Source organism: Notolabrus celidotus, chromosome 6 (assembly GCF_009762535.1).
Source record: "Notolabrus celidotus isolate fNotCel1 chromosome 6, fNotCel1.pri, whole genome shotgun sequence".
Classification (NCBI taxonomy): domain Eukaryota; kingdom Metazoa; phylum Chordata; class Actinopteri; order Labriformes; family Labridae; genus Notolabrus; species Notolabrus celidotus.
In genome coordinates this window covers 29147077-29174465 of record NC_048277.1, presented here as the reverse complement: position 1 = coordinate 29174465, position 27389 = coordinate 29147077, and the positions used below count along the sequence as shown (strand labels likewise).

The window sequence follows — 27389 nt, the reverse complement described above, 5'->3', positions numbered from 1 at the left end:
TTCATGCAGCTCAGCATCATTGTAACTGGTTTTCCCACAGTGAGCAACTCTACATTCTACCTCTCCATCCCTGCAGTCTGACACTCTCTGTGTTATTTGCTAAGTGTTCTCATGAGCTCCTCACTGCAGGAGAGTGTGTACAGTCTGTAAGAACACTGTGTTTCCGTCCCCTCTCTGTCACCATGGTTAGGGGGCGTCCGTCTCAAGGAAAAAAACGGCGGCTCTCTTTCTATTCGTTGAAACTATAGGTGTGTCATGTGGAGGGGTGGGCACGTTCCCTCCACCAGCTGTCAGTCATGGCGTCACTTCCGGCGGGCGTGAGCTCCACGGCTCTGCTTTGTATGGACATGGTGGGGGATTTTTGACAGCGGCAGCGCTGTTGGGAAACAAACAAGGACGTGGTCGGGGGTCGGGGACTATTTTGTTTCTGTCTCCTCACTCTCATCTTAATCTTTCACTGGCCTTTTCTCACCTCAGCAAGATTCTCGAGGATATGGCGGCTTCGGATTGGGCTGTCTATTTCAAGGTAAATACCTTATTTTGGATTGCATGTAACAAATAGATAGACCCTCCTGCAGCGGCTCACTCTCTGTGTGAGGGAATTTCGTTTAGTGCACAGAGATGGTTGCAGGTTAGAAACCTTGAACTACTACTACAGGTTTTAGAATTTGTTTTGCACATGCATCTGAGGCATGTTAATAAATCGTATTCAGTTTTAAGGTGTAGAAGCATTGTTATTGTATTGAAACAGACTCATCTGATTTCAGTTTGCACGCCTGCGCAGCTAAAGTGGCGCTCTCCCATCAATAGGCAATATCTCTATTCATAAATAAACCATGCATATAACACAAAGGCTTATTAGTGGCTTATTCATACGCCCCGTTACTCTGAAAAAGATGATCTGGTTTGATGAAAAGTGTTTTTATGACAGCTTGTCATGCACCGGTTACTCATTACCCTACAGTATGGAATATGCTGTGTGCTGAATTCAACTGAGGACAGTAGACATCAAGAATTGACGCAAAAACAGCTTCAGCCAGGTCTTCTAAACTGAGAACACGGTGGTTTTATTGCTTGACACACCTGCAGAACACCTGCATATTGCACCTTGAGTAAAGTTGTTTTCTGAAGTTGCAATGAAGAGCCTTATGCTACTTCTGCAGCTCATGATTCCTGCAGGAAGCTGCTTCACTGACTTAATTGTGTTTTCTCATCTTTTGGCTTCAAAGTAAATTCATAAAAGAGAAGGAGGATGACCCCCTGAAGGCAAACATGAATTATTGCCCATACATCCTGCCTTTTTATTATTTCTTATCACCTTTTTGTGCAGCAGAATGCTTTCTATATGCCTAAAGTGTTGAATCGAGGAAGCAGTGGTCAATATGCTGCAGGTGCTGTGCACTAACTGATTAAATAACCCTAAGGCAGCGTGCTGTGTGATTGTGTTCCTGTGTGTTCAAAGCTCACAGCAACCCACTGTGTCATAACAGCAGGTTACATAATTATGTATTTATTAGTGCATCTGAAACGTAAAGATACACTTTCCTGTATATGTAAGACTTTCTGATTGTAGATCAGGTGGTTCCAACCACTTCATTTAAATCAGTACTGTTGAATGGAGTGAGTTCATACAGGTAGAGACACATGAGCTTGGCATTCTACAGCTCAACCAGTCATTTTCTCCCCCCTTCAGAAAATGGACCACCTTGAGCTCTCATTTCTTGTTGTGCGAAAGTGAAATTTGACCCAAATCCTTCTGTACCTGTCCCAAAGCAAAGGAAGAATGCAGCCTTTCTTTTTTTCTGAATATAGCAGGGCCCTGTGAGTAATTGTGGCTGTTTACTTATTCAACTGCCTCTTGCTTATTTGTTTTAAGTTGAAATGCATCACATGAGCACATACATGCTTCAAGGATTTTCAAAGTTGAAGAAAATTATGGTGATTTTTTTTAAAGGCACTGTAAGGAGTTTTTGACTGACTATGAAATAGTCTTAAACAGACACCTCTGTGATTACCAGTAAGAACATCACTTTTTTACTGAATTATAGTTTCTGTGTTTGTGTCCAACTTAATGTGAAAAAAGTGTTTGACGCTCATCCGAAAGTGTCCATGTTAAGAGCTCCACTTGTAAAGTTTGGAAGTGATAAGGAAGTTCCCAAACTTTTCTAGATAATTCATTTCTTAATTTTCTTTTTAATAGGGATACACCAAGTTATTGATCGGCTGATTAATCAGGCTTGTGGCATTTTCAAGGAATCAGCATTGGAGGCTGCGCTCACAAGGCCGATGCCGCCATTGCGTTTTCTAAATGAGAACACATTTTTCAACATATCGAATCTAAAGCAGCTAGGCCTGTGTTTAATACAATGTTATGATGTACAGAATAATGCATTTTAATATTGCTTCTGACATAAATATCAGTTATGTTCTGGATGCCATTACCTGTGGTGACATCACCCTCCAGTGCTGCCTGAAATGTTGTAACATGACCAGTGAGCCTCCAGATTTGCTGGTTTCAGCTAAATTATGCTGTGAAAATCCCAAACAAAAACAGTGTAGTGCTAACAGAGAATGTATAGTAGCCAATACTAGCTTATTGTTTGCACACAGTGTTTTCCCACTAAGATAATTATATTCTATTGTGGTACTAGTACCATAGGGGTATTCAGTATCTGCATATCGCAAAATCGCACTGTGTCAGGAAGGTGTCTGATACTCTCTTGACATCAGGACTGGCTACTTTGCAGTAAATGAAGTAACTTTCTGTGTTTTATATGCACATTTTCAGCAGAGACTTAGTTGTGATTGAGCAATTGCGTGTGGAAATGTAGCTCTGTGCCGACATGTTTCCTAAAAGCAACACTTTGAAGGGGATCTGCAGACAGATGCTTCATTCTGCAGCCCAGGTGTAAATACATCAAGATACAGATCAGCCCTCTGTGTACCAGTCTGCTGCACGAGCCCCTCTTCTGTTTGCTAACCCCTCACAGCCAGTCTCCACATAGACATGGCATTTACCCAGGGATCAAAGGTCTTTACTCAGAGCCATTTTTACACACCTTATCAGTCTGGTGAGTGTGGTTAGAAATCTGTTAATAAACGTGTGATGTTTGACACAGCCTTAAAGTGACGGTGCCTTTTTTTATTTGTGGAGAAAATCCCTCCTATGACTGAAGAGTAAATCACTTCAGAGGCTTAACGAGATAATATCAAAATCTGCATACCAAGCCTTGATCAAATAGTTATCGAAAGTAACTCTAAATGGGTGTGGATTCAGTGCTCCTTATAAAGGTTGAGACTACATGCAGAATTTCCGATTACAGTGTTTTTCCCCATGAAAAGTTTTTGTTCCATGCAAACACACCTCATACTTTCTTCATGTTTCAGCAGCTGCTTTATGAAAGCATTGTGAGTCTGTCTGTGCTTGTAATGCATCTCAAAACCTCACCATTGTAATCACAGGGACACAATGCATTTAAGATACCCTTATCTGTCACACACCATGCATGAAAAATGTCTTAGGAAACTAACCGTCCAAACTGAAGTGTTTGTGCTTCTTTGAGTCAGCCTTAAGGGAACTCGCCCTTCCATTTTTTTTTTTTTTGCATTGTGTACCTAGTTTCTGTCCAGCTGTGCTGCTGTACCCTGACAGTTTTGTCTGCAGGAACCCTGAGACCTGTAATCACTGTCTGCAGGGCTGCATTCACAGCCTGGAGTGACAGACACTCAGAAACAAGCCCAGAGTGAAAGGCAGAGTTTCCTCTCTGCTCCTCAAACAGGACTTTCTAGTTCTGCCCCGTCTCGAGATGTTATTTTTCATCTGTGTCTGAAGACTTCAAGAGGTGTGTTGTAGGTATGCTTGGCAACAAGAATCCAGTTCGACTGACCTATTTCTCAGGTCGAGGCATCACTGATGGAGGAAGAGCAGCAGAAAAATGCACAAGTGCAATTTTGGAGTACATGTGCAAAGACAAGATCCAGTATTGAAGATGTTGAAGACAGTTCTTCCAGCTTACTAAGTGGCAATGATTGGTGTTACCACTACCTTGTTTTTGATTCTTCAAGGCCATAACGGCTCAGGACTTTCTCACCTGTCAGGGCAACTCAAAAACAAAGAAAGGATTTCGTTCTGAGGACTTATATGCTTAAACAAACTAGTCTGCACCAAGTGGATCCCAACACATCTACAGCTAAAATCACTACTTTCAAAGGGGGGTTGAAAAGCATGCCACTACTACAGCACAGTGAGACAAAACTTCATAATCATTCCAACAATAATAACCAGATTCAGTGTGAGATAGTCTCTCATTGAAGAAGTTTTTATGCACTCATTGAGAAACAGGAAAAGTGGCAGAATTTCAGTCATTGAAAAGGTGTTGAGGGAGGAGTTTCAGACGTGTTCGATCCAAGAAGCATTTCATTGGACGCTGTTAGGCTGCATTCAAAACAAGAATAGAGCTCACAAAGCGGCACCTCCTCATTCACGTCAGGGAGGCCATTAAATTGGCACTGCAGGGATCCTTAGAGGGCTCCGGCCAAAGAGTTCAGCTTGGCCTAACTTACAATGCAATGACATCAGGCAGAGCTGTCAAAGAAACATGTGCTTTCTACTGGAAGCGGTCTAATGCCACTGTTTACTTGGTAGGCATTAAGCTGGAGGATAAATCAGACCGTGGTAAAACCCATCCTTATAAACAACTAGCCAGTGTTTTGGCATCTGATAAGCCTTTCCTGAACTGGACCTCCTGGATTAAATTTCACACTCAAGTTGCTCACCTGTAGTGACACACCCACACCAACACAGTTCTTTCTACACTGCTGTTTAAAATCGATATAGCTTTGGTCTCTTCTGTCATTTGTTTGTTTGTTTGCTGTGCAACTTGTGTCCTTTATCGTCCAGGTTTGACCTTCAGTCAGAGTCAGGTCTATTCTGCTCAGAGGCTTCCTTACAGTAAAGTCCTTCTGGGTTGAATAGGATTGAGGTCCTCCAGTCAGACTTACCGTAAGCAGCTCTGGAGAAGAGATTGTCTGCGCTAATGATCAGGGAGGGATGTTATATGTGAGCTGAATTTGTGTCTTGAACCACGAGGGGTCTTGACAAGAGGATTTGACATACCTCCGGAGGAGGAAAAAAATCTGTCTACCTTCTTCGACCTCTTCGTGTCTCTCAGTTCCGTGATTTTTGGTCTTTTCTCATGAATAATACACCTCTTCATATCCTGTTTGTCCATTTGTTGAGGCAATAATATGGGTGTGATACACATCCACATGAGCTATAGTTTGTAGAATTCCTCATCAATGACCCAGTCCTGGTCTTATCTACTCTCACACTCTAATTCCATTAGTGACAAAGCCCACTCTCTTTCAGCTCCACTCATCAGCTCAGACTGAAACATAGTCATCAGATTAACCTCATTTTACTGCTTTGTTGTAGTACAACAAGTGACAAGGTCTCCTTCATACTCGTCTGAAATCAATGTTTAACTGAGATCTAGTACGACAAGCGACAATGATTACCAACAAGACAAATCTCACGGCTGCACCCAACTCATGATTTGGTCCAGGTGTCAGTTTGAACCTATTGTTGCTGTTCATTACTTTTTAACTCCGATGTCCGCCAACATCAGTCTCATGTTTTAAGAGCAAGATGTTCATTTATTTTACTAAATAACAAGCTGGATGTAAGATTTCAGTCAACTCGTGAAGTTCAAAGCACCCCCTGTGGCCTGTAGCCTCACCATAGACTGTATAAAATATGGACGTAGTATCCGTGACGTCACCCATCTGTTCCTGAGCGCTGTTTTGAAGCCAATCGACGGCAGCAGCCATATTGGAAATGCGGAACTCAACCAGGCAGAGTGTGACGTAGTGTGAGCCTCCTAGCCAATAGCTATGTGTTCCCGACCCGGAGTCACGTCAGTCATGTCCTTATTTGGGCAAAAACTTGAAATCTTAATATCTTCTGAAACGTCACGTTAGAAAAAAATCCCCCCCGTACAGTGTGTGCCATTAGAGAGATTAGCTTCGTAGAGCCAAGCCGCTTTTTAAACCAGGCTGTAAACATGTTTATTAATGCTGCAAAGATCGTCTTTTTCCCATTCATGTCTATGTGGTTTCCTGTGTTTCTGCAGCCAGCCTCAAGCGGATTCTCGCTGTATTGCAGTTTTTAACACTTTCGCATGGGCTTCATAGTTTGAGAGCGGAGGTTGCCGCTTGAGCCTCACAGAAGACCATTGGAGAGTGTCGCAGACTTAAAAGGGGCGTCTGCTTTGTTAATTTTGTCAATGGTTTAAATTCTCAATGTCCAAAAGTGACTAATTTCTTCAGTGTTTAATGAAAACTTAAATTCAGACCAACCGACTAGTCTTAATGTAAGCTAGCCCCACCAGCCTTCAGTCATTCTTACAAGTTGACGTCAACATGCCTGTGCTGGTTTACACACTCCTCCAATGGAGTGGTTATATACCAGTTTAACAAAACACAGCTTATGTACACTCTTGTCTCCATGTTCCAGATCAAAATACTGACAAACCCCAACGCATTACAAGATGCCATCTGCCATCTGAATTGTTTACATGCGGTTAGCAGAGCATTATAGCATTATGGCTGTAGTCATTAACCAGAGCTACAGCCCTGGATAGTACACACCCCTAGCTTAGATAACATTCTTTTATTTTTAATTTAGGAGAGTGGGAGACCCACTAACATTTCAGCCTTCAGTAAAATTCATGGAAACTATGAACCCTATAGGAACCCTGACCTTAAAGGACAGATAAGGACAAAGCAATGTGCTGGCAGCAGATTATCCTATAGAGACCTTTTAACTGAAAACAAGCATTTACATGCACAGATGATTTTATGTGGAAGTGTTTCTCACTTATTTAAATCACTGGGTCTGTTTGTTTTGGAGAGGAGTGGACCTCTGTGGATGATTCTGTTCCAAGTTTAAACTTTGAGAAACACATTTTAGAAAATGTACAGTCTGCCGTTCTGTATCCTTGGTGCTTCTTTGTGTACAATGCCAAAGCCAAAAAATGCTGCTGCTGTTTCTAATCTTTGATATTTTGTGTGAAGAATTACAGACAAAGGTTAAAGCAGGGGAATGATCTTTATTGAATAAACGCTGTTATTTCTGACAGTTCTTTTGGAACTTTATGCAAAGTATTTGTCTTTGTGCCAGTCGTGTGTAGCTTATTGGGTGTTTAACTGTTGGTTTTATTTTATGAAGTGATGGCAGAGTTTGTGCATATCTCATATGAAGTCAATGAACAAGTCCTTTGAATAGAAAAACCCTCTCTATGATTAACTCTTTGTGCATGCACAGAAACCAAAGTGCATCTGAGGCTTTCATATTCTCAGTGATCCCTCTACAGTAGCAAATTAGCTTTTGCTCCGTCCCTGCGTCTGTGTGCTGCCTGCCTCCCCACAAACACGTAAGCTGGTTTGGCAGCCAGAAAGGGGGAACTCAGGACTTCACTGTCATACTGGAAAATGTAACAAGATACACACAGCTGTCCGAGCAGAGAGGAACGCTCCCAGCTTCGTGTTGTTCTCATCACAGTTTTTTATCTGGCGCTCTTTACTGTATTGTTTTCAGAAATGCAGAAACTCTGAGACAACACATTTTGTAATGTTCTCCAGCACACCCCAGTGCAAGGAACAGTTTGGGCCAAAGACAGAGGCTGCATGGGAGAAAGATGAATTCTACCCTTACTGATGCTTCATTACGCCAATGATGCAACAAGGGATTTATTAATTGATTATCAGATGAATATTGTTTGGATTAATTGTGTGCTGCATGAAAAAATATGACAGTCAGATCTTTATTTTCCAGATACATGTGACATCCTTATTACGTTGCTTGTTTTGTTAAGACAGCGTTCCAAAACTAGAAATATTCAATCCACTCCTACATGAGCCAGAACAAGTTACTTGATATTTGAAGATTATCTAATTACCTATCATTTCAACCAATAGTGATAGATTTATCCTTAAGCACTTCTGCAAAGCCGAGCTTTACTCTATCAATTTGAACTACCCCTGTTATGTTGTAGCCCATGTACAGTCCTCCCAAACAACTCGCAGTGTCTACATTTCTTGGCAGCCCTGTGCCGAAGGTGAAGGCTGAAAGCTTTGTCTGCTGTCCTGGTGTCCCTGCGGTGACAGGGGACGGAGGTATTGTGTCTTGGCAGAAGCTCAGGGGACAGAGCAACTGGAAGAGCAGCACAGACTGGTTTGAACATTCTCTTCTCTTTGGCACCTTCGTTCATTTTCATTGTGATGACAATGTGTTATATATTCTTATTTATGAAGGAGACTGTGCACCATGACTGCTCCCGAAATATGAATTTACATTGGTGTGGAGCATGCATGTACATATTGTTCAAACCTAGCCCTGCATTATAGGACAAAGTCATACCCATAACCATATGGACTAAATATAGAGTTCAGTGGCCTTACACGATTATATTCCTTGTGCAATATAGGATACTTCCTGCGTCCAGCACAGCTGCTGTATATCGCTACATGATACTGGAAGCAGAGGAAAATCAATCAAACTTTACAGACCAGCACGGGTCATAAAACAGGGTAATTTAAGGTGACTCTTACTTGCAGAACGACTCCCTCCTACAGTCATTTTGAGGTGCTGATTGTCCAGTTACACAAATGTAAGAGCTGCTTTCTGTCTTTTGCACCAGCCCTAAATCTGTCAAGTGATAAAAGCTGCTGGAAAAAGATTGCACCATTCTCCCCAGTCTGAAGTTTGAATCTTTGCACTGCAGGGAGGTTTGGTAACACTAGCTTGCTTGACACTTGTGACAGATTTGGAAATGAGCGCAAAGTGGCAGCCGGCAGCAGACACTTGGCGATGAATCGATGTGTTGCTTAAGCATGGTGGTGATTTCAGCAGTTGAGGATGGTAATGTGTCCTTCGTTCAGCTGAGAATACATCTCACACAGAGTGGCGGCTTGTTTAAGACATGGCTCAACTGAGGTCAAGGTTACTCAGCAGCTGTGTGGTTTCTCCATATGACCTGACGCTCCTCTAAAAAACAGACTCTTATCTTGTTAATAACTCCAAATAATATATCATCACCTCTTGCTCAAACGCATGGTCTCTCCTCTACTTTTTGGACCCCCCTCAGCTGGAAAAGGTACTCTAGGAAATCAGATTTAATATAAATCATTATCTTTAAGAAAAAGTGCTTTAATTTTAGTTCCTTAGGGTTCCACACGGAAACAACTTGGCCCTCAGTGCATGTAACAGTTGTTGAAATACCCTTAGTTTGAACTGCTTCATGTACAGCCTGGAAAATGTAAGAAATTATCACATGACTTGGAGTCTTAGAGGATAAATATAACCTATAGGGATATTGGCAGCTGACTGAATTGAACATACTTCAGATGTTGTAGGAAGATGTGCAAGCATCTAAGTAAGTGATAATGTATAATGAACAGGTTGTTATGCAAATTAGAATCCCATTAGGGTGAGCAAGACCTCTTTGCTTCGTGTTAGGGTCCTGCTTACCTTGTTGGTATTCCAATTTGCATAACCAACCATTTCCTATACACTATGCTGCTTATCACACAGCTATCAACTAAAAACATAAACAAGTTGAAACTAAATATTGATTAAAAGATGAGTTCACTTATTAAAAAATGCATTATTTATACAGCTAAAAAATTTGCCCCTTGAATTGGATTCTTGTCTTCCTCCTTGAAGGACAAATTAATATTAAACTGAACACTTTTTTTGTATTTATAACATTACATTTCACATTAAGCCTTCTTCTCTAGGTTTTGCAGCCTAGACACCTTTAAACAAAACATATGCGTCACAGCCAGTTACTATCAACTATCAACGTAGAGATGCTCACTCTTTGCTGTCCTTATCTGGACTACGGGACAGGATCTAGCTCCACTTTTCCCTCTCTCAGAGATGGTTGAGTCCCAGTAGCTCCTCAGTCTGCTCTCACATCGGTGCCCACTACCTGTCATTATTTCCTGAAGTCTCAAGCAGCCTGAGATGGACACTAAGGTTTTTGCCACAGTGTCAAAAGGCAGAGATGAAATGTAGCAGACTAATGTGATATGGCATGAGTGATCAGGTTGTCAATGGTGTCGCTTTATCTGTTGAGAATTAATCAGCATTGGTATTCAAATGTGTGTCTTGTGTATAAGATTTTAAATGGCTTGGCCCCGCCTCCGCTGCGTCAATTTATCAACTTTCGGTCAGTGGACTCCGTTAAATCAACAAGAATCTCTTCGTTCAGAAATTGCAATGTGCCCTTTCGCCGTACTGCCTTTGGGCAGTCAGCTTTTTCTGTGAAAGCCACAACTCAGTGGAACACCTTACCGGAGGACATTAAGAACAGTGAATCTCTCAGCAGCTTCAAAACCAAACTAAAAAGTCTGCTAAAGGACACTCAACACTGCAACCACTGATTTGATACTTTTAACTTGATATACATACTGTTTGTTTGATTGTGTGTGTGTGTGTGTGTGTGTGTGCGTGCGTGTGTGCGTGTGTGTGTGCGTGCGCTTGTGTGTGTGCAAGCAAGTGTTTTTACAATGTGATGTTTTAATTGTGACCTGCCAAGGGACTGCAGATGTAAATTAGCTTTAAGCTAACTCTGGTACAATGCATCAAATGGTGACATTTATGTTAAATATTGTACATGGTCCCTTTACAAATAAATTGAATAAAAAATAAATAAATAAATTTTTAAAAAAAATGGGATTTTGACCAATCGCAATCAAGTATTTAACACAAATCCCCCAAAAAATATCTCAAAGATAACAGAGAAGATGTTGCTTCACTTGAGAGTTTATAACACTGGTGATGACACACTGTGGCATTCAGAAGAAACCCAAGACTCATGGGTTTAATTTATATTTTTGTCATTTTCAATTTCCCAAATTTAACAATAGTGTATTTACTAGGGATGGGCATTTCAAGTAACAGTACTATTCAATAGTCACTGGTTACTACTCACCAGTTATTCAGTTAGTCTCGGCCACCCCTTTAATGTGCGAAGTTGTTGCTAGTCAGATATATTAAATGTATGGATATGACCTGGATATGTTACTTTTGTCTGGCAAAGTTTGCACTCAACCTCTTTCATTGTTTATTTTTTCGGTAGAAGTTCCTCCCAGAACTCTTTGATGACTGCAGAAGTCTGCATTTATCTCCAGTTCTAAATCTCACAGTGCCACACATGTTTTACAGACAACTGGCACTTTTGCTTTCTTTTTCTTTTGTTACTTAACAGCAAAAAATGAACAGATATCAGATGCCCTCTAACCACTGTCTGGGTGTTGAACCGCATTACAACCAGGGGCTACTGAAACCAATTGAAAAATTCATTTTCAAGTGATTTGTAAAGTATTTGAATGTTTGAAAATCATGACTCACCACTTGTATTTACTGCTTTTAGTTCATCTTTTTCACACAGCGGATGTCAAAGTAGCTTTAAATGCACATGTTTGGGCCCATTACGACCAAAAAGCACACACTTGTAAACACACACACACATGATTAGACACACTTCTTACTTTGTACCAACATGCAGTAGATGGCCACCGTAAATGGCCAGGTCACCACAGACCTCTGAGGAAACGTGACACTGTGTCACATTGCACCCTTGGCTGTGTTTTATGGTCAGGTTGCATTGGCTCTGTCCTGTGAGTGTGTTTGAGCATTTATTTATTATTTTGACACTGAACACGCTGTCAATGCAGAGGTCAGAGTCCACATGGGGTTTATGTAAGTTACTGTTTATTTCTCAACTCAGGACAGCAGTGGTTGGTTGAAGAACACACTTGCCAAATGAAAGAGCTCATCTCAAACCACACTCCGCTTTTGTCTGTTTTGAAATAGAAAAATTGAGCAACAAGAAAGTCTCCTACATGCTTGGACCAGATGGAGAATTAATTTGATATATGATGAAGGAGGTTTTCTTGACTCAACAAAATCACAACTCAACAGACTCCAATATTTTTTTTTGTATTGGAAATGCATCCACTGTGGTTCAAGAAAGAAAAGAAGAGAAACGAGGTGGTTTAAAACAGATTGTTAATTTTTTGTAATGAGCTATTTGATCAAGTAAAAACCTGATCACACAATAAGTCTGAGAAGGTTCTCCTTCAGGTCCTGGTAACTCAAAGCTCGATCCAAAAAGGTATCTGGACTTGGTTTAAGTCAGCCACATGTAGTTGCCATTTTGGATCAAGCTTTGAACTGATGAGTCAAGTCTCTGTCAGAGTTTCTGTGATGATTTGTGCTGTCTTTGATAAAACATGAAGCTATAAGCTAGGAGTCTTTAAAAATCTCATTGGACTCAGACTCAATCTTTATTGTGACTACATTTACTTAGTAACACAAACTGTATGTCACATATTCAAAAGATCACACAAGTAATAATTTATGTCTGGTTCGACTGCATGTACTTCAGGCCTAATTTGATATTTTAATGACATATTTCAAATTAAGCACAAAGAGATCGGCTGTTCCTTCACTTCCCTCAAAAAAAAGTAGTGATCCACAATTCAGTTAGCAAACTCAGCTTATGTTGACAGCAGTGTAACATGACAGAACATCTGCTTGATGCAACATTTTCTCTAAACAAATTTTTTCAATTATATATTTCACATTACAGCTCTGAGACTTTGCAAACCTTGTAAACCCTGCAAACCCCAAGCAGCCATTATTTATATTACTAATATATGAAACTATTGAGTTACATTCAATACCATTATATATACATTATTTTTATAGTGTATGTGATATTGGACATAACTTAGACTTAATGCTGGTGGTGATAGATGAATTAACTAACTAAGTTTGACACTCACAGATCTTTGTTTAAGATTAATGATTGGAAAAAAGGTGAAGTGGTTAAAGAGCTCAAAGTTACAATTGCAGTAGTTTTAAAAGTAAAACAATTGGGATCCAGTTTTGGTCCTGCTGTACATTGAGATGTCATTGACCCTGAAATCACCCAGTAAATGACCTGATAACATAGTGATTGAACTGTTGGCTGTCATATGGCTTGTCTGTCTCCGGCTGCAGCTAAAGTCCAACGTCAATCACTTCCCCCAGCCTGTACTTTGGTCAATCTCCATAACGATAAGAGGGCGCCGGCAGTGATATCAGCTCTGAGTGATAAGGATTCACTCGAGTGTTTACACTGCGGGCACGGTCCAGCCTGAGCTTATAGAGTGCACTCTTCAAACAAATGGACAGGCGGAGCTGGTGGGACAGCCCCATCAGCCCATATTACTGCTCTAAGACCACCGATATGCCCCCAGGGGCCCTTCTTCTTACAGGCCTGTCAGCACTCAGACCACAGGTTGGGTGGATTAAACATTAACCTGTGGTCTGTCACTCTCTTTCACGCTCTCACACACACACACACACACACACACACACACACACACACACACACACACACACACACACACTGAATGACTGTACAAACTCTTGGATGTCATGTTTTCAAAGACCAAAGTTGCTTGGAAACCTTAAAGACTTTGGATGAGGAAGGTAGGGGGCTGGTGTTTTTGTTTACTGATGTTATTTTTGTAATATTCCAAAAACTTGATTTACAGGCAGTTTGAATTTTCACTTTAGTGACAGGAAGCTACTCTGCTTTTATGCCTCCAACTTCTTCTTTTTCTTCTTATCACCAAAGATGTTTTCCTTCACTTGGTAGGATTACAGTTTTTCCCCCACACCTTGGCAGACAAGCCCATACACACCTCCAGTGTCTTGGTCTGATTCCAGCTGTACCTAAGCTGTCTTATCAACACACTCTTTGCTGTTTGTTGATTTTATTCTTGATGTATTTGGCGGGCATTTTGGAGTTCTTGGGGACAAGAGTTAGGCAGTGTTAGAGATGTTTTTGTCTTGTTTCTTTTCATCCTGACACCAGTACTACTGTATCGTCTAGTACCAACATCAATCTGGTTCGACTAACAAATAATTTTGCCTGACATGACAAGATGCATCACAGAATATATAGCCAAAGACCAATGGACATTTTCTATGGTTGACAACAAAGGATTCAGGCTTGCCACAAACCTCTTATCGTGATGTTATCATATCATGAGGCTTTGATATCATTGTTATATCCCTACTAATACACCATGGGATTAGATTTACGCATGGACTAGAATTTTTACTGATATATCCCAGTTTGTCTCAGTTGGGGTACACACTGGAAGATAGTTGGTCCAATTCCCCACTTCTGACAAATCTGACAAGAAATTTGATGGTTTTAAAGATTATATTGACAGATATCCTGGTGGTATGATGTACACTAAGAGTGATTTTCTTCTCCTGATCTGCTCGGAAGACTTTTGAGGTGACACAGATTGGAAGTTGAAAATGTTAAACATGTTCAATGTCGGTATTGTCAAATGGAACGAGAAGCAAGTTGACTGAAAACAGAAGCTCAGCAAACACAGCAAAGGCTACAGTAGTAAATGCAAAACATACATTTAGATTAAAGTCATAAACGGAGAACTAACTTGTTGAACAACACAATGTTTCCTGTAAAGATTTCACATTTGAACTGACAACGAGAGCAGCTGGACTGAAACTGCAGTAGATGCACTGAGTAGCCACCCCATGTTTGTTTACTGTAAAGTCACATTTGATTACGAGAGTTTGTGAGATTTCCAGTTTTAAGAGCTAACACTTGTTGGTAAATTTAGTCTGTTAGTGTGTGGTGTGCTGTGTTGATCATCTTGTTGCACTCCACACACTTTGATAACAAAACTTTTGCAAACGTCATTATTTGGCACCATGTGTGAAGAATCTGTGAGGATTTTAACTTTTTTTTTTTTTTTTAAGTTATATTTTTGGCCTTTTTGCCTTTATTTTATAGGACAGCTGAAGAGAGACAGGAAATGTGGGGAGTAGAGAGCCGGGGGAAGACATGCAGGAAATGGTCGACCGACCGGGAATCGAACCGGCGACCCCTGCAACGAGGACTGTAGCCTCTGTATGTGGGATGCTTAGACTGCTAGGCCACCAGTGCCCCAATTTTAATTTTTTTTTAGGGTCGTCCAGGCTCAAAGTGCATTAGAGTGGATTGCTTAGCACTCCAGTCTATGCACCAATCCAACGATACAATTAATTTCTACTCTAGATATGAACTGGTTTATGGCCAGTTATTCTGTGATCAATAATACCCATGTTATCCACCCTCTCTGGGGTTTGCCAACGCTCAAGTCTACGTATCAGAAATGGTTTGGGGAAGGTCAAAATGTAACTGGAACATCTCTAACATGGTCCTTATCACATTGTAAGAAGGCTTCAGAGGCTTTGAGTTCACTTCTTTCTGGGTGATGGATATCACCTCTGAGACTCCATGCTCAACAGTGCAGGTGATTTGTGGATAATGTTCTTCAAGGTCTCAGACGGCTGCGTAGAGTAACTTCACGCTGGTCTGTGTGCTCTCCTGTTGGGAGAGTGTGAGGCCATCTTCACGCCCGGGTCACATTCAGAGGGTATTTATCTGACTCTGTTGGGGCTTACTAGCTGCTTCATGGCCTGTCTGTTTAATGTGGGTCTTGACTGCGATGGATGAGCAAAACATGGGGGGCTGGGCGCTGCAAGCCATCCATCGGACTCTATGGATTATTTATGTTGCGTTCTACATCCGGCTCTGTGGTCACTGGATCAGACTTGCTAATACTCCAGTCTATTATGGGATTTATTGATTCTGATGAGAGGCTGAATTCCAGTAGAAGTAGGTTCTTCACAAGCCTTCTGCTCGCACTCCAACACTGATATCAAAGCGTGATCTGTGTGTCGGCATTGCCATGGCACCGTCATGGGGACCTCAGTGGGTTCTTGGTTAGCGGCCCTTTGTGAATGCAGCCCCTCCTCCTCCCCTTTTGGACCCCAACCCTCACCCACGCAAACATGAATGACCTTGCTCATCTCCCCCCTCAGTGTGTGCGGTGCCCTCAGCAGGCTTGGTTGAGCGAACACATGAGAGGTCTTGACCTACAGGACAAAAGCTTGCTGTTGCCTTAGGAACCCCTGTTTTCTTTCTCTCCCTCTTGCTCTCTTTTTGCCTCACTTGCTAACTCTGTCTCACACATGGCTGATAAAGACATGTAATGTAGCTTAGCTGACATTCCTCTCCACCCCCTGTGTGTTTCTCTTCTCTGTCTCAGTCTGCAAGATGTCTGCAGCTAAGCAGCTCTGTGTGTTTATATTCTCATGCCGCATGTTTGTGGCAACAGAGGTTAGCTTGGGCCATCACTCCGTAGGTGCTGGTAGGGGGTCATGAGTTCAGAAGAGGACTTGTGTCATGTATGTTTTTTAAATAGAAAGTCATGCATGCAGGGGGAGAGTGTTGACACAACCCTGATATATTTAGCCCACTTTGCATTATCCTATGTCTGGATGGTGTAACTGCAGTGTGACTGACCTCATAGGAAAATATATTTTTACAAAGTGCAAGCTCCGAGTTGTCTCATCTTACCTCCAGACTAGAACTTGAGTTGAATGGGTCTATCTGAATAGACAGTGTGGATGTTAGTAAAGCTGTAGCTAAGCAGCTCCTTTATTCCTCCCCTGAAGCAGTATTATAATGAGACAGTGCTGAGTGAAGAGAGTGTATGAAACAGGATGTCCTCTAAAGGAAGACCTGGGGGTCAGGAGCTAGCGGCTGAATGCTAAAGAGGTTTGCTTTATCCTTGTAGAGCTAACACTGGCTCCATTCAGAATTACAAGTAAATTGTTGAGTAAGTAGCTCAGGATAGCAGCCCACTCACATGCCAGGCCTCCTTACATGTAGAGGGAGATTTTAGTGGGTGTGAATCTTAAGGGTCTGAAATGTTACATTCTTTGAAGTTTTAAGGGGCTGGGTCTCAATGCTAGTTTACAGCACTGTATAAAGTATAAAAACTAAGCAGGGCTGTCTTCCACCATTATATCCAGCCCTAAAACATTTATACACATGTATTTACAGTACTGTAAAGTATGCATTATTCATTTTTCAACAGACATCAGGATTTCATATATTTCCATTACATACTAGCACTCTTTCCAACCTACCCCGAAGTGCACAACATGTCATCCTAAGGTTCCTTTTATGCACCCAATTCCAATTCCGATAGCTGAGCTTGTGTTCTGTCAGTCCCCTCATACCATAGTATTACACTCTGATTAAAGGGATTTGCATTTTACAGTGACTTAACAATTTAACCTTATCAACTTTATAATAATAATAATAGTAACACGTTTATTTATATAGCACCTTTTAAAAACAGGTTTTACAAAGTTCTTTATAGAGTGCAAGACATAGCGAGAGAAAAACACAAAAGCACATGGCAATGGTTTACGAGAACAAAAAATGAGTTGAGTTAAAGACAATAATAAAAAACATGCAGAAATTGAAAAGTCAGTGATGAGTTAAGAAGTAAAAGCACATCTTAAAAAGCGTGTTTTTAAAAGAGATTTACTCTTCTTAAGAGAAGGATATGGCTTGCCTGATCTCCTCCGGCAGGTCATTCCAGAGTGACGGGGCTCTGACTGCAAAGGCCCGGTCAAATCTGTTTTTTAACTTCACTCTAGGAAGTTCCAAGAGGGACCTGCCATAGGATATCAGGCAGCAGTTGGGGACATACATCCTTAGACACTCTCTTAGGTACTCAGGGGCCAGTCCATTTTTGGCTTTATAAGTCGGTAATGGGATTACCAGTAATTTAAACTAATATTTTTATGATTTTAGGCCTGAAATGCCACTCATATGTTGTCATAGCTGTAGCACAACCACAAGCCACTACTTCAGGCTGTAGTTCTGGTTAATGGCTGCTACTCCAATGCTATCATGCTCAACTACCCAGATGTAAACAAGTTGTCTGTAGGCTGTGTCTGGTTTTGTGATATATAACTACTTGACTGGAGCAATGCACTACCAGCACAGACATGAGGACATTAACCTTCAAGAAGGACCGAAGCAGGTGGGGCTAGCTCTGCTAACCTTAGCCACACCTAGCAAACCAATGTTGCATCGTTTACCTGCAGACTCTGATCCGTGTTTAGGTTTGCAAACTTCTGGGAAATTTCAAAGTTGTAAACTTTTCATGGGAATGAATGGGAATTAATGGGAATAAACCAGGAATGTACTAAATTAAAGGTTGGCTCTTAATAGGGAACTTAAATATAGTTGGGGAAAATATATTTTAGTATAATCCTGAATAAAACAACCACCATCATCAGCCGCCTCTGAGCGCAACTGGTCCTGTTCCGTAACACGCACACAAAGGTACGCAACAGGCTCAAAAATGTGAGAGTGGTATTCCGGCGGAGGAGCGGCTCTTTTCAATGAACATTTTGAATGGGACTTTGTTGGGGTTGCGTTTTTGTTAACATTTGAATGGGTTGGGTTGGGGGGATGAGTAATATTTAACTCAACAGTCATGTTTTTGTTTGATAAAGTTCTACATACAAATAAATCTTTTCATTAAATTAACCTCAATTTGCCAAAACTCTCATGGAAGGTTTCCAATTTAGAATATTCCCAAAATTCCCCCAGCTTAACTTCCTGTGGAAATGTACCGGAAATTTTCCACCCCTTTGCATTCCTATCCATTTTTAGTTTTGTTGAATAGATTGTGTTATTTTCTGAGTGTTTTCTTACTCTTAAACTATTCAACTAGCTGGAATTTATAACTCTGTTCAAACAACTTGGTAATTAGTTGCTTCAGAACAACTATCTCTGTATGACAGTAGTATTTCCCAAGGCAACTGAAGCCTGGCATACTGTACACCTCATCATTTTACCGTTGGGTTTATTCAGTGCGAAATACTTCAGAAATCTGACATTTTTCCTGCTGTGAATCATATTATGTTCTCTGCAAGCATCATATTCTTGAATTTTCATCTATGGTCAGGGAAAGAAACAACCGCAACAAGTTATCGTTCCTACCATGAAACAGTATTTGCCATGGCAGCCATAACAAATCAATGTTAGGTGCTGCTTACTGTTCAGGCTTCTGTTTTGGATGAGCAAAGAAGAATTGATTTCTGATGCTAGAAGATATTTGCTGTTACAGCTCTACATTACTCATGTTGCTAAATTGGTAGACTGGCTGAAAATTGCATCCCAGGTTAAGTTTAGTATCTGAGGCATTTCTGGGTCTGGTATCCATGGTGGAAAAGCTCAACACACAACAGAGTTGCATAAGACAATGTGCTTATTGACTTAATAGGATTTTTTATCGCTAATCCAAAGCAGCATCCACTCATGTTGCAGCACATAGGTGGACTTTGATCACCACTTTGATGTATTTACATATTCTTTTCATGTTTCTGTTTTCTCACTAATCTGCTTTTGGTCATGCTGCATGCCAGTCCTCCACCAGCCCTGGAAGCAGAAGGGGATTTTCTGAGGTTCTTCATTTTTTCCTCTTACTTGAACAACTAGAATCACATTTCTTGTTTGTCCTCTGCACTCAAGGTGAAACTAAATGCAGATGATCTATACTTTTCTTGGCTGCTTCAGTGGAATGCCATTCATTTCTGTCACTCAGTCTTTAAAATAGCTTGTCAGGGACCATTGAGGGCACAACCAGTTTGAGCATGCAGTCAGTGTGTCTTACCACACAGCCCACAGTGCATTACACGATACGGGGCTAGTTAAGGATAACCTACAGGCAGTCATATGTAAATGTGTGGAAAGGCTGTGAACAAATGGCAGCCCCCTCGACTCCCACAGCCCACCTTCCCCCTCGTTAAATGTTCTTAGCGAGGCCTGATGGGAAAGGGCTTACTGAAGATTGACCTAGTTTACACGCGCTTGTATGAAGTTCTAATATGTAATGCAAGGCCCGAGCCAAAGAGACAAACCCACTTCTTTGCATACTTTCATGGGTACCTCATGGCTCCTCCCAGTTCCCCTCTGTGCAATTCAGCAAAATCTCTACTGTACAAGCCAGTCCACCGTGTCTCCCCCAGCCTTACATTCACAGCCTAAGCCTGCTCCGTGACCTAAATTCATCCCTCCACATGTCTCTTTGCCCCGTTCTCCTTCCCCCTGTCCTCTGTCTCTCTCGTCCTTCAGCACGGTGAGGTTTTGTGAGGATAAGGTTACTGTGTTTGGAGAGAATAGGTCAGAGGAGCAGAGGGGCTTGTGTTGTGTCATAAGATACTTCATGTCCTTCGTGTCCTTGCTGTCTGTTAAAGCCTCCATAGCAACATGCAGCTGCTGTTTCTTGATGGTTTCATCAGCACTTGTAATTAGGCCCAAATGTATGCTTCGTGTGATCAGGTGCATGGAAAGATGGTGCTTTATTTGGATTAATACTCTCTAGTGTTGTTGTAATGATAGTATCAGTTCTTATCTGTGCTAGCAACATCGATATATTTACATCACTGTTGTTTTATTTTTTTTTGGTGTGCAATAATGATCCATACTGAAGTATCTGCTGAATCACCATTAAAAGTCAAGTCAAGTCAACTTTATTTATATAGCACATTTAAAAACAACTAGTGTTGGCCAAAGTGCTTTACAAGTTAAAAAGTAAAAATACATGAAGACAACAATAAACAACACAACATATCAGGATATTAATGTCCTCCTCACGGGGAGAAGGCCAAAGAGAAGAGATGGGTCTTCAACAAAGATTTTAAAAAGGTGTACAGTCATTCGTGGTACCCAGAGGATGGACCTTAGGGATTCTCCTACCTTATATCCTGTTAAGGCTTGTGCCACCAGTCAGATGTTCTCATCTACTAAAGCATCTGAGCACCTAGTGTGTGATTAAAGCAAAAAATCAATTAAACAAAATATTCATGATCCCAAGAAGATGGACTTTAAGGACTGGGAAGATCCCTCCACCTTTACTACAGTGCAACAGGGAGGTTGTCATTTGTGTTATCAACTAACTTATCAAAGCAACTCTTGACAAAAAAAAAAAAAAATGTTATGAAGGAAATGTTAATCCTTTTTTTAGTTAGAATTTTTGGGCTTTTTGGGCTTTATTGATAGGACAGCTGAAGAGAGACAGGAAGTGTGGGGAGTAGAGAGTGGGGGAAGACATGCAGTGAATGGTCAACCGGCCGGGAGTCGAACTGGCGACCTCTGCGACAAGGACTATAGCCTCTATACGTGGGGTGCTTAGACCGCTAGGCCACCAGTGCCCCGAAATGTTAATCCTTTTAACCCCTGAGTTTAAATTGTGCCATCATCACAGCAAAGTTTTATGAAGTCCAATGCTTAAAAGCCAATTGCAGTTGGGATGTGAAAGTTTATTCTGCTGTATGATTCGACGACGAGTAAAAGATTAAAGCCAACCTTTCTAGTCCTCACCAGAGTTACTGAATATTTTTATCACTGTAGACCTAAATTGTCAGTCATAAGTTGTATCTAAGCTGTAGCACATAGTGGCTATAATTCTCTAATACCTGAATGTAAACAAGCAAAGATGACAGATGGCATCTTATGGCATGGTGCAGTCTGACAGTGTGTGGTTTGATCTAGAAAATGGAAATAAAATTGTATGTGGCCTGTGTCAGCTTATAAACACTCAACCTGAGCAATGTGTAACCAGCACAGACATGTGGATGTTAACTTTCTAGGAGAACTGGAGGCTAGTGGTGCCAGCTCTGCCAACGTTATTCACATTGAGCAAACCAGGTTGACATCATTTACTCCCAGGCTCTGTGTCAGTGTTAGCCATGTTAGTGACTGCTGCAGCATTTAGAACACTTTCTTCCTTTATCAAAGCCTAATGGAGCTGCTAACATGAATGTCATCTCACACCCTCTAGCAACTCAAACAGAGGTGACCTAAGAACTGAATAACAATCTTGTTTTCCTCTACCTGTCAGTGTGTATCTACATATTAATTCTTTGACCTCTTTGTCTTTTTCCCCCCTCCACCCTTCCCTGCGTCCTTTGTCTCCAGTCTGATGTGTGACAGTGCCGGCAGCCCGCTCCTCCACCACCACCATGGTCGACATGGAGAGCCACTACCATCCCCCCTCGCCCCTGGAGGACTCGGTGCTGGGCAGCCCCCTGTGCGTCGATGATGAATTCATGGGCGGCATGGAGGAGCTCCAGGACATCTCGCAGTCCATCGATAATGACGCCCTCAGCTCCTTCGATGTCCCTGAGTACCAGTCGTCCAGCAATGGTTCTGAAGGTTCCACTGTTTTAGGTGAACATTTAGAATATCATGTACAAACTTCAATGGCAACATGAGGGTTTCTTGTACAGTTTCAATGGGTTCCCTGGCCACCTCGTTGTAATCTCTGCTGTTGTTGTTGTTGTGGTTTCTCAGTTTCACCTCTTAATCTCTAATTTGTTCCAACCCAATGTTCATAGAACACAAACACCATGACTAACTTACCACTTTAAATCAACAACAAACCCATTCTACAATCCTTTGACGACCATTTCTTTACCCATATTGTCCCACTTCTTAATCCCCTGTCCCTCAATCACAACCCAGAAGTTCTTGTCCCTGATTTACTGATGGATTTTTGCATTTTTCAGCCCATTTCCTCCCAACTCCTTTAATCCCTCTTTATGTCTTCTTCTTTCTCTACTCATCAACCTCTTATTTTTCTGTACTCCCTCATTTCACCTCTCTGTCCTCCTCCAGCCCTCCTCCTCGCCTCATAACCATTAAGGAATTCACACATTCCTCAGCCGCCATGCACCACCGCTCAGGAAACATCTATTTTGCTGCTGTGTTTCCTCCTGAATAAAGTCACATTGGCATCTGGGGGGAATTTATGCTACCACCAAATTATGCAACAAGGGAAGAGGCTGTTGAATAGCGTGGAAAGATAAACATACATTGAAAGAATAGAGGGGTGTGAGAGGGAGCGAAGAAAGAACAGGAGAAAGGAGAGGGAAGTGCTGTGGAGAAGGCATCTCGGAAACATTTGATGATGTCATGGAAAGTCGCTGAGGGACTTGTTTAGGATTTATGGGTATTTGGGGGTGTTAACAGTGAGAAACAGCACCACTGACATGCTTTTCTTTAAGCGTGTACTTGCACCAGGCAGGAACACAGCTCCAGGGCGGCTGCCAAATGCTTCTTATCCCTATTCTGGCGTCTCTCGACCAACTCATGTGGCTTGACTTAGTGCCACTGTTTTGTACCATTTCATCTCTGCTATTTGTGTACCAGGCAAGTTTTACCCACCTTGTTCCCCCCAAGGTGGAAATTAAGAACATTTTGGCAAGTCTCATGACCTTTAGTCCAGCGGGAGAGCAGAAATAGTCCTCCAACAGTGTTATGATTGTGACAGGAAGCACACCACAGGCAGCATGGTCATACCTCTGAATAAATAGTTGTTTTGCAGGAACAGCATGTCTGTGTCAGAGCAAAGGACTCAAACTGTCCTTAAATTCCACTAGTTCCATGCCAGAGGGAGATCAGAGCTCACATTTAGGAGGGCAGAAATGACTGCTAATTTGTATGTACTTTATTTATTTATTTATTTATTTAAATTGAATGGTCAAAGTTTTGTTCTAGTCTCTCTGTACCTTCAAGAGACTTTACAGTGGTCAAGTTCCAACTGAAAGTTTGTATGATCCACAAATTGCTAAGAAGATTAAGGATTATAAAAAAACATCTCAATTCAAAAGTTCAGTTTTCTTTCTCCTTACTCGCTTTAACACAAAGTAAGGACATCACTGTGATTTTGAAGAGCAATACAAATAGTGGAGTTTAGTTTTCCATATTTTCAACACAAATTTTAAGTTAAAATGTTGGACATTAATACCAAATGTAGGCAAAATTTCACATTGTGAGGCAAACCTTTGTTAGAGTGATCCCAGTATTAGACAACAGACTTATTATATTATTATTATTATTATAACCTTTATTTAACCAGGAAATGCTCATTGAGATTAAAAGATCACATTTTCAAGAGAGTCCTGGCCAAAATAGGCAGCAGTTACATAGTTACAATTTTACAATATTTTACAATAGACATAAATACAAATAGCAGACGCATACAACAAAGTATCTGTTTTTAAAAGTTATCAGCTTCTTCTCTTTTTTAAAAAGTCACCAATAAAGCGAAAGGGCACAAGATTTGCTCAAATGATGACATCCCTGATTAAAAAGACCGACTTAAAAGAGCTTCATAAACATAACACTTATCCTACAGAAATGTCCTGCTCAGTTTTTTGTTGCCGGGAATTTCTTGTTCCTTTTCCAAACTTGCCAGATTCAGGATCCCAAACATACAGCCATATTTCATAATTTGTCATTTAACATAGATAAACACCTGTTAACTCCATGTGGATGACTTAGCTGCATAGCAAGTGTGGAGGAGGCTTCCAGAGAGCTGGCCAATTGAAAGGCAGTAGGCTTGAAGCAGGCAGGTCTTAAAGAGACAGATTTAAACTGAGGTGTTTCAGACAGAAGCTGAAACTAGGGTTTATAAAGACACCAGCCTGAAATCAATGAAGAGTTTTTGAGCTGTCAATCATGTAAATCCAGTCGAGAGGTATCAGAAGGAAATAAAGCCTGAAAATTGACATAGTACCCCCTCTTTAGCAGTTCAAAACTATATGGTTTTCACAGGAGTGTGCACGTTCTCTGAGGTTTCAGAGAAGAAAGAAAGTGACTTGACTCAATCACTTCCAAATCAGATATAATTAAAGTGGTGTGCAGGGCAATGGAAGCCTTTGTCTTGTATGATTAAATGTCCAGATAAGGGTGGCAGTGCCAGAGAGGGCAAACGAAACAAACAAAAGCTGCATCAGCCAAGAGCAAAATGCTTTTTCCTGGCTGGATCAGCCTTGTGCTCGGCAGAAAGGAATGTGGATCGGTTTATGGATTTCTTGCCAGAAAAGAAACCCCTGCCCTCTTATAAGGGTTAGAAAAACAGGCTGGCAAAGTTTTGAGTTGATAGATTGAAGAAGGCTTGTTGGAGGCTGATTTTTCAGCAGCAGATTTGGTGTTCGTATGCAATAGTGTGGCTAACTCGTGTTTTCAGTGGCCAATGATGGGAGTCACTGAGTGATAACCTTTAACATGCTTTATCTACAGAGATAACACTTGTTACTTTTATCAATTAGTATCTAGTTCTGGTCTTTTCATGGGATTTGTTGATAGTAAGACAAATACACAACATGTCCTCACATATCCTTTCATCAACTGTCTGTTGTTTTGGCCTCAGGATGTTTGATCAGTCAGTAGTTTAATCACACATCTTTCTCTCTCTCTCTGTTTTACAGATGCCCTGACGCCAGCATCCAGCCCGTCGTCGGTTGTTTACGGGTTGGCAGCGGGCCAGGACGACTTCTCAACCTCCTCTTCATCACTCAACCTGGAGTGCCGAGTTTGTGCTGACCGCGCCTCGGGGTACCACTACGGAGTCCACGCCTGCGAGGGCTGCAAGGTGAGACTGAAACTACACACATGAATCATACAGTCAGACAGTGGAGGTGCAGTCGTAGAAGGACATGACTGTGAGGACTAGATCCATGACCAAGTTAACACACTCCAGACTTTTTAATCACTCCTGTTTACTCATTATTGGTTCTCTCCCTCTGTCAATATTTCTGTCGATATCCAGGCATCAAGTGTAGACACGCCAAGAATCACAAACAGCTCTGTCAACATTACCAAATCAAAGAACTTTAATCATATTTCTAAGAGCTGCTGTAAGGAAAATAAGACATTAATCCACAGGCAGTGTGTCTTGTGATACCTCCTGGAAGCATCAATAATACCATGCTTCTCTGTCACACCATGCTCAGTAATCTCTTAGTTAATTATTCATTGATCATGTTGAAGAACAACCTGAGGGTGTTTTTTAAGAGGCAGCAAAGGACAAGATAGTGTGACCCCAGGAGAGTGTGTGATATTAGTTGAGGCCATGTTTGTGTTTTAGTATTTTGTACCCTGATTTTTACTTTTCTGAACTTGAAGCAGCTTCAGAAGCTAAAGATTATCTACACCTCCTTGCTGGACAGCAGTGGGAGTATGAATGTCAGGAAGTGCTACATAAACTCAGTAACTCTGCTGTTACATAAACATTCACATGCTAGCAGCAGCAGCTAACTGGAGGGTAAATCTGTGCAGTAATGAAGACAGATAGTGTTTCAGCGTTTATGCAACAGTTTCTAAACTGCATCGGTGTGACTGTGCATGCATCATGTCAGGATGAAAGTATCCACCCTAGACGAAGACCTCAATCGTCCACAGGGCAGAGTCGAAGCTCTCTAACCTCCGCAGGGTGAAGTTGTAGGGCTGTAAAACTGTAGAACAACAGGTTATCATGGAAGTCAAGGTAAATTTGTCTAGCTTTAGGAGGGAGGTCATTAAAGGTCCATCTATCAGGCGTGACCTATGAGGTGCTGAAGGTGAGATAACGGTAAAGTCCGAACTGGTTCCAACATGTGCTGGATCCGCTGAAGTCAGCATTTCTTCATCAAATCTTTCATAATGTCACAGTGATCATTGTCAAAAAGGCTGCTCTGAATTTAGAGCTGATTTTCAGCCAACTATTATGAAGCCTGTGATTAAAGCTCCTGTGAGTTTCAGTTTGGGACAATATTGGAGACCTCTGTAAGATAATGAACCAAAATAAAAAGCTATTTTTGCAGTGCACTGTTACTCTCTTAATCAGATACCTACCTCATGGTAGCTGTTTTGGCATCAATGATAACAATATAGAAAAAATCAATCATCCTAATGATGGTCTTGTTTGCTTTTGGAGGTCATTTAGAAATAGCAGCTCAAAACTCCTCACTGGACCTTTAAAGATTGACAATTAGGAGTTGTGCAAATTAAAGAAAGAGTGAAATAAAATTCAACCATTCAACCAAAGTAAGGGCATTTACAGTTAATTGTATGTGCCACATTTTAGGTACCTCAGCACCCCAAAGCAACATTATTATTACAAAAGGTTGTGACCTATCCATCTTTTAGTAACCTGTAATGTAGTGTGTGCCTATAATCTGTATAAAGTAGCAATAGTTAGGTTGTCTGCAACTCCTAAAGTTGAAATATGCCACAAAATATTGTATATATGGTGGCCTAGCGGTCTAAGCGCCCCACATACAGAGGCCGTTGCAGAGGTCACCGGTTCAACTCCCTGCCAGGACCATTTGCTGCATGTCTTCCCCCACTCTCTGCTCCCCCACATTTCCTGTCTCTCTACACCTGTCCTATCAATAAAAGGCAACAAACAAACAAATATAACTTAAAAACATTATATGTACAGTACATGTGATGACCAACTTTACTGTGCAGACATTTTGGTTAGTGCAAGGATGGAAAAAATTGGGAAAATTTAAAATTAGTCTCAAAAAATTGGTCTAAAAATGTATATTCATGACTTAACAAGCAACAAGAATACTGTAGTTTAAAAAAACACAGATAAAACACCAT

General features: G+C 41.2%; 1 protein-coding gene across 1 annotated transcript in view; it reads left to right on the top strand.

Moving 5' to 3' along the window:
* The first annotated feature begins 306 nt into the window (after nt 1-306).
* pparab (peroxisome proliferator-activated receptor alpha b) overlaps nt 307-27389 on the top strand; it is a 41726-nt gene continuing 14643 nt past the window's right edge. Inside the window, exons 1-3 of the mRNA XM_034686517.1 lie at nt 307-526; nt 21933-22184; nt 25229-25392. Of these exons, the coding sequence (XP_034542408.1) occupies nt 21977-22184; nt 25229-25392 (372 nt within the window). The 5' untranslated portion in view covers nt 307-526; nt 21933-21976. The remainder of the gene's footprint in view (nt 527-21932; nt 22185-25228; nt 25393-27389) is intronic.